General features: G+C 46.4%; 1 protein-coding gene across 2 annotated transcripts in view; it reads right to left on the reverse strand.

Moving 5' to 3' along the window:
- RERG (RAS like estrogen regulated growth inhibitor) overlaps positions 1 to 7,489 on the reverse strand; it is a 111,451-nt gene extending 103,962 nt beyond the window's left edge. The window contains exons 1-2 of one of the 2 annotated variants that reach the window (XM_086756105.1): positions 7,370 to 7,489; positions 5,667 to 5,841 (exon numbers count right to left, since the gene is read on the reverse strand). In XM_086756105.1, coding sequence (XP_086612231.1) covers positions 5,667 to 5,727 — 61 coding nt within the window. In that variant the 5' untranslated portion in view covers positions 5,728 to 5,841; positions 7,370 to 7,489. The remainder of the gene's footprint in view (positions 1 to 5,666; positions 5,842 to 7,369) is intronic. The other variant, XM_086756111.1, reaches the window with a different exon arrangement.
- Between the last annotated feature and the right edge of the window lie 236 nt (positions 7,490 to 7,725).

Below are 7,725 nucleotides of genomic sequence, written 5' to 3' on the forward strand. Positions count from 1 at the left end.
GCTTTCTACACCAAGAGCAAGGCTATAATGAACCACAGACAGGCAAACGAGCAGAAGAAAAGGAAGAGGTGACAGATACAAGATCTTGCCACTCCGAGCAAATGCTTGTGTGCCTGGCCCAAGTTCTTGGTGTTCCCTCCCTTCAGTTTTAGCATAACAAGAATCAACAAATACAGTTTTGAGGAAGTCCAAGAGAGACTGATTGTCACACAGCTGCTGACTAAAAGCTTGTTTATGTGCGGCACAGCCAGTGGGGCTTTTCCAAGCAGCCCACAGGTACTGCTGATCCCAGTAGGGCCCTGCACTTGGTTAATATATGCCCTGCCTGGCCCAAAAACTGCACGTATTAGGGCCACAACAACAGCAGCCCTTCTCCTTGTCAGCATGGCAATGATCCATGTATCCATGAGTGACAGCAACTTATTTCACTGATCCATGAACCCAGGGCTCACCCTCTGTATAGGCATCAATGTCATCCACTGGACAGGAGCGTGGAAAGGTCATGTTAATGCAACTGGTTCCTTGCAATATTACCTGCTCCAGGGGGGCATACTTGCTGAGGGAGAAATAATCACAAAACCTCACCCAGAGTGATCTAATTACTGTTACATTTCTACTAGTACGTATACACATACATGCACAGTACCTCAATGAACTGATATATGGTTGAAAACTGTAAAACCAGAGAATGCAAAAGCCCCAGAAAATCCACGGTCTCCTTCCACCCATGTTGCTGGATTTCAGAGGTACTTTATTACAGGAATCCTCCCTAGATACATCAGTTGGTGCAGCATGGACTTTTAAGCTTTTGTGGTAGCTTTCCTTGCCTTACTAGCAGAGCTGTGAGCTCGATGACTAATCACTCCTTAATAACTCAGGTTTCCCCAAAAGACCCTGAAATGAAACTAGAGGGGGAAAACATATGAGCAGGGATTTGTGAAGCAGAAAATCACTCTGAAATGGGCTTCTTTCCCAGTAACCCATATGGTTTTTTGAAGGGGGGGGAGGGTGGTTCTGAATTCGGTTCTATTCCCCACGTGCTCAGACCTTGCAGTTGGGAAGTGATCCCTAGTAGTGTATTTCAGACACATCACCATATAACAAAAACAAAACACAGATTTGTTGTAGGGCTCTCTGGCTTGGCTGTTGCTTGAATTTGTTCTGTAGTAACTTTCAAATCCAGGTATCTTTCTTCCAAGTATGTCCCCCTGTCCTGGGTTAGATGAAGAAAACAGCGTAAGCCAACAGGTATAAATCTATGTCTACTCAGGACTTTCCCTACTGTGACACTAAAATGACTGAAGTTGGTGAGATCTTCATTTCTGAGATGGGACAGGCTCTTTGCAGGATGACTTTTTACTGATGCCACTTTATCAATCACCCTCTTGCCCAAACACAAGCATCTGAACTATTGCTGGATCAGAAGGTGACAACAGCCCCACGTCTCATGTGCCTGATTGCATAAGAAAAGTATTTGCATAGCTGTCTAGAAGCAGACACACATTTACTGGGGGGAGCATGTGGGAGCTTTAGTATCTTCCCTGTCACTTAAGCACCAGTAGGAACCACACACACGTCCATGTCACACAGCACGACTGCAGCTGCATGGCCCGCCCAACAGACGACAACTGCATCTGCTTGTGGCTGGGCGCACCACACACGCTAACACAAAAACTCGGAGTATTCAGCCTGGCACACGCACAGCAAAAAGGCAAGTTGAATAGCACACGCTGCAGCTGGATATTCTCTCATTTTTGGCCAAAATATAAAGGCTCCTAAGCAGAGGTATTTTGAGCTTTCATAGTTAACTGAATTATGAGTTGGAAAAGCATCAGCCATGCAGTGCTCTCCAGTACGTGCCCTTCTTTTCTTCTCCTGGTTCATACACTTTCACTCCTTTTTAGCTTTCTGGGCACATACTGTACCTTGTGATGACACGGAAGAAGGCGGCCTTTAAGTATTAATTGTTCCAACTGTATTTTTAAAAGGAGCTATTTAGGAAATTATAACTTCTGTTTCCATAGGAATGAGGCTGTAGAATTCAGCAGAAGAACAATTTAAACAGAAATGTTTAAGTAATTCGCTTCAACTTTAATTCTCTACTCCCTCCAAGCTCCTCTTGGACATAAAGAAAAAGACTTTAAAAGTTCTCCCCTTCAGCGCCACTTAACTTTAGCCCAAATATAGGAGGTGCAGCCCTATTATCTATAGCAGGGCTTAGCAATGTCCCTTCCCACCCACAGAGCATCTCTTCCTCCCGAGTAAAGCAACAGCAAAGTGCTTCTTGGCTCAGGCAGAGCTCCTCATCTGGGTTTTTTTTAGCTAGTTTAAAACACTCTTTATGCAACTTTTATACAATAAGAACTGAGTGAATGGAGGAGCATCCAGTCCGCTGTACAAAAGCAGGCTGGGATGTTTGTACCTGATGAGCTTGCCCAGATGAGCTGACCAGTGATTTACTACTTAGTGTAAATCTGAACTAGGTGCCTTACTAGAGCACTCTGACGTAGCCCTTTCTGAGTTGGCTGGCTCCCCCTTTTCTATTTGAAAGGTTTAGGTCTACATTAAGTAAAAACCAAAACAGGACAGGTGAGTTGATTAGCAATTCTGCTGGCCTTCTCCAGCAGGTGGGAGCAGACAAGGCAAGAAAGAACAGTAAAAAGCTGACCCTCAGGCTTGCTGTTCCCCTCTGTTTGTTTTTTAAACCTTTGAACCATGTAAACTTGATAAGCAGCAAGAAAGTGGAGAAAAGTTTTGTTTTCCCGGGCTTTGATTATTTATTTTGAGATGCCACCACTATTTTGACTTGTGAACAGTGTTCTGGTTTCCCACCTCATGTTTGAGAGAGTCTTGGATTAGTCGGAAGCGACTACTTAGTAGAACAAGGAATCTTGCACCCCATTAAACAGATGTCTAGCATTAATGATGAGATTAGGATGTTCCTCAGCTCTCAGTAATGGTAACAGTTCTATTGACTTTCATAGTGCATGAGGGACAGCTTTAATTCTCCACATGTCCTGAAGCACAACACTTCTTTCTTCATAGTTGCTTTGATTCACTGATCCAAAGTCCTGGTCAGGAACTGGAAGAGGAGCCTCTCCAGGATATTACAGTATGTGTCTGTAACTTCACAGACGCTGTCAGGTGCTGAAGCCACTTACAGATTAAGAACCTAATGCCTGGCTCTTCCTCAGCAAAAGAAGATGAGCCAAGAAAGCAAGCCAGTGACCATATTTTGGCACGACTTTCTGGCAATTACAAAGGCCTTATTTATCACCCAGCGTCTCCTTTTCATCACACGTATCTAGTGCGCTCCAGCATTCTGCTTGCATTCTTGCTTCTAGAGCCTGGCTTATCTTTCAGCTGTCTGGCCAAGCCTACTCTAGTAACCTACAGCCACAGCATCCTGTCTCAACAGCACATTACAAACTGGTCACAAGTACAGGGAATTACACAGCTACACTAAAAAAAAAGACACTATCAACGCTAATCTAGCAAGGTACTTATCCGCCAAACCCAGCTATCTGGAGACTACTTTGTGTCCTGCTCGGCTTTTAGCAAAGGTGTAACAGCGCTTGCACAGCTCCCGCTGTTGCAACTGTTGGCTACAGGCACATAGGTATTTTCAGAGACTTCCTCCCCCCCTTACACACACACACACACACACACACACACACACACACACACACACACACTTATTTCTTGGGAGTGGGTGAGCTGTTGAAACCGGATCCTTTTGTGGGAACATACAAGAGGGGTTTTCATAAGCAAGCTGGAGATTCTGGGAGGCAGTGTTGCTGCTCTGTTGAGGTAGCTGACAGTACTCTGGAGTTTCTCCACCCCCTTAAATGCACCTTCTTGTGCTGCCCACTTATTTGTGCCTTCTTTCCACACAGATTCACGCGTGTGGTCACAATCAAAAAGAGGGGACCTTAGTCATATTTTATGTAATGTTACCTTGCATCTCAAAGCAAAAAAAAAAAAAGAAAAGAGAGAGGAGGAGGACTCTGAAGGACTAGGATGTTTTTATTGGCTTTTCATTAAAAATTATCTCCCACCCAGTTCCACGTTTCCTGTAGAAAACATTTTTACCATCAAATCCTAGTATAATAAAGTCTACAAAAAGGATACAGTAGGAGAAAAAGGCTCAGGTTGATCCTGTGCTGGTGAGGCATTTTAACTGAGCACTTAACTGGTAGGTTTCTGTTTTTTAAATATAAGATCTCAAATGATTAGTAATATCAGGGCAAGGGGAATCTTTTAGTGTTTCAGTTTTTCTGCAAATACTTCAACATCCTCTTGCATTATTTTGAATCCAACCAAAAGACTGGACAACCACAGAAACCATCAACCGAATATAAGACAAACCCAAGGGGGAACAACTGAAGTTACTCGCAAAACTTGGATAGGACAATGAAATACAAATACAAGAGGGGTAGGGTGAGTGCAGCAGGGGAGAAGGAACAGTTTAAACTTATCCCAGTGTATTATCAGCATTCCCTTGGGTATCTTATTCAAAACATTAGAATTTAATCTGCATTGTCTTTGTATAAGCAGTATAATCTCTAACAACCTCTGCCTCACATACGCCTTTTTTCCTGAAGGCTGACAGAGCTACTTCACCAAGTGTTGTTCTGGTAAAATACCTTCTGGGTAAATGTGCTTCTTTAAACAACCCGTTCTGAAGTTAACAAAACTATAATGTTTACAGGCCAGAACTTTCACTTCTAATACAAAAGTTACTTCTAGTTGACAGCAGTTGAGAGTCTAGCCTGATGCTCTTAGCAGTATGTCCTCCCTCCTAGCTTCACTTGCGCAGATTTCTCTAAAATAGACAGCATCTTACAATTCCCAAACTGGCACAGAAGCATGATTAGACTCGGTCTCCTTATTTCCTTATCCCTGTGGTGCAAGGACATGTTAGAGTGGTCCTGGAGCTGTCAAGTTAATGCAACACCACCAAACTACCTGAGAGAGCTCACAACCCTCCCATTACGCTCCTTGTCTCACCAAAGGAAAGGCTGTCTGTAGAAATGGATTTTTAACATTTATACCTCCCCCTTGTGTTTCTACCATATGAACTCACCAGACTCTGTTTATTTCTCAAAAGATCTCTCCAAATGCAAACTTTACACATCATACTTCCATGGTTTCCTTCTAAATATGTAAATCCAAGAGAGCACTGAGGATAAAAATTCTTGGAGTTGCTAAGTCTAAAATTTCCCACTGAAATCAACCAGAATTACAGCTATTACAGAAGTCATACAATATTTAACAGAGGATCTGATCTTAGATAGGGAGCATAATATAAATACCTTCATCTAGCACAAGCTATGAAGAGACAAATTAAATATTACTAATTCTGTTCCAATGGAAAGAGGAATCTTCCCACTCACTTCATGAGAAGTGGGATTGAGTTGGGGTGGGAAGTTTGCTTTTTTGTTGTTGTTGGTTTGGTTTCTTTTAAGCAATAAAAGTACTTATATTCTGGAGAACCTCGGGAAAGCAGCATAGAAAGCAAGAAAGAGAGAACTCCTGGCCTGACCCTGACCTCTCTGACAAGAATAAGGTCACAGCTGTCTTTTTGTACAAAGACTTTGTCTGCACAGGGGGAGCAAAAAGTTACCTGATGACAAGCAGAAGAAAAAATCAGACAGCAAACATACCTGACTTGCCCACACCAGCTCGACCAAAGATCGCCAGCTTCACTTCTGCACTCTTAGCCATGCTGGAAGGAACGGAGTGGTGACAACTTCACTCGATTACCAAAAGTGAAGCAGAAGACCTGTTCCCAGCTCCCGTCTTCGACTTCACCGTGTCATTGTGACGTCAATGCAGAGCCTGGGGAAGAACATCAGGAGGATGGAGCTGTAAGGAGCCAGGCTCTCCCTCAACCTCCCCCTTTTTTCTTTTTTTAAATAGTCATGATAATTGATGCTACATTCCTTCTTTAAACATTGCAGTAACACCACTGACACATTTGGCACTGTTCATGCAAAACCTACCCTTCAGCTTTCTAGCTCTCGCTGTTTCTAGCTCTTCTACTGGCACTGTAATATTGCAAAAAGTACTTAACAACCCAAAGAACCTTCCTCACACCTCCGCATAAGGTTCCTTATTCTTTCTTTCTCTTTCAGCTGCAATTGCTTATATTTACTGTACTTGCCTCAACTCCAATGAATGACTTTTTGTAGAACGTATTTAAAAACCACAAGCACTCACCAACAGTGCCTGCAGATACCTGATCTTTCCTCAAGCCTTCCAGTTTCAGAAAGGTTTCAATTACTCAGCTGCAGTTGCTTAAAAAAACCTCTAAGGCACTTGTACCTTGCCCATTCTGCTAAACAAATCCGTACCCAGAAGTTCTCCAGCACTCCTTGTTTAAGCTGCCTCAGCTCATACATAAACATTCGGCAAAGCGTGGGGTTAGAAAAAGGATCCCAGAATTTCTGGTTACACACTTTTAACAGGCCACATGGGAATTATCTATATTCACAGCTTTGCTGCGTGACCTTGAGCAAGTCACCGGACACTTCATCTCCTTGATTTCTCTGCACAGTAAAAATCCATAACAGTACCTATCATTGTAAAATGCTTCAAGATCCTGGGTGAAAAATATCACCTGTGACAACGATGATGATCCTCAGCCCTGACTAAAACCTCAAAAATTTAGTCTCCCGTTAAAACGAGGTAGAACTTAGGAATGCAACCCAATCTGAAGGTTTGCTAAGGTGTCCACTTTAGCCACAAATTCTAAAGGTGACGTAAGAAGCACTATGTTAATATTACCTGCTCTACAGTGAAATGCATTTCAAGGATGTTCCTTGAAACGAAAGCCTGGGGATTTTGCCTAAGCTTGTAAAGAAAATGAAAGAGTAAAGACACCTTACGCAGAGAAGAATCCCGATGCACCTCTGAGGTCTGCACGCTCGGGTTCGTTTGGAACAGCAGATACCAGACCACGCTCGCTTTGCGTGAAGGGTTAGAGACGCAAAGTGTTTCAGCAGCTCTGTCACCTCACCGGCTGCCTGGAAGGGGGACACCGGTCGCTCGCCGGTACCGGACCCAGCGCCCTGCGGCTGCTACCGCTCCGCGCCCGCGCAGCCTCCGCTTCCCGCACGCCCTCAGCTCTGTGTGACATTTCTACGTGGATATTGATTCATCACCGCCTGCCCCGTAACTTCGGGTGGGCGCTGCTCCCCGGCCCCGCTCCCGGCAGGTGCCGCCCGCCCAGCGTGCCTGCCAACACGCCCGGCTCCGCGCCTCCCGCGCCGCACCTCCCCACTCACGCTCCTCCCCACGCCCCCCAGCGTGAGCAGAACTCCGCACCGCCGCCGACCCCCGCCCCACCACCTCCCCTAGCGCTCACCTCCTGGAGCGGAGGGGCCGCGCACGGCGCTGCCCGGACTGCGCCGCGGCGCTCAGCGAGGGAGGCGCGGCCCGTCCCGGGCGCACCCCCACTCCCGCCCGCGGCAGTGGCGGCGCGGCCGCACAATGCGGAGAGGCCGCCCGCCCCTCCGCCCGCCCGGCGGCGCCTCCCGCAGTGCCCACCGCCACGCCGAGCGGCACTGCGGCGCCCCCTGCGGGCGGCCCGGCGCAGCACGCCCGCCCCGGCGCTGCGGTGCGGTGCTGTGCGGAGGGCGGCGGGATCGCTGCGGTGCCGGCCGGGCCGGTGGGGGACGGCCAGCGGGACACGGGGGGCGGGCGAGGTGTTGCCCCCCACTC

The sequence above is a fragment of the Chlamydotis macqueenii genome, chromosome 1, assembly GCF_036417535.1.
Source record: "Chlamydotis macqueenii isolate bChlMac1 chromosome 1, bChlMac1.mat, whole genome shotgun sequence".
Classification (NCBI taxonomy): domain Eukaryota; kingdom Metazoa; phylum Chordata; class Aves; order Otidiformes; family Otididae; genus Chlamydotis; species Chlamydotis macqueenii.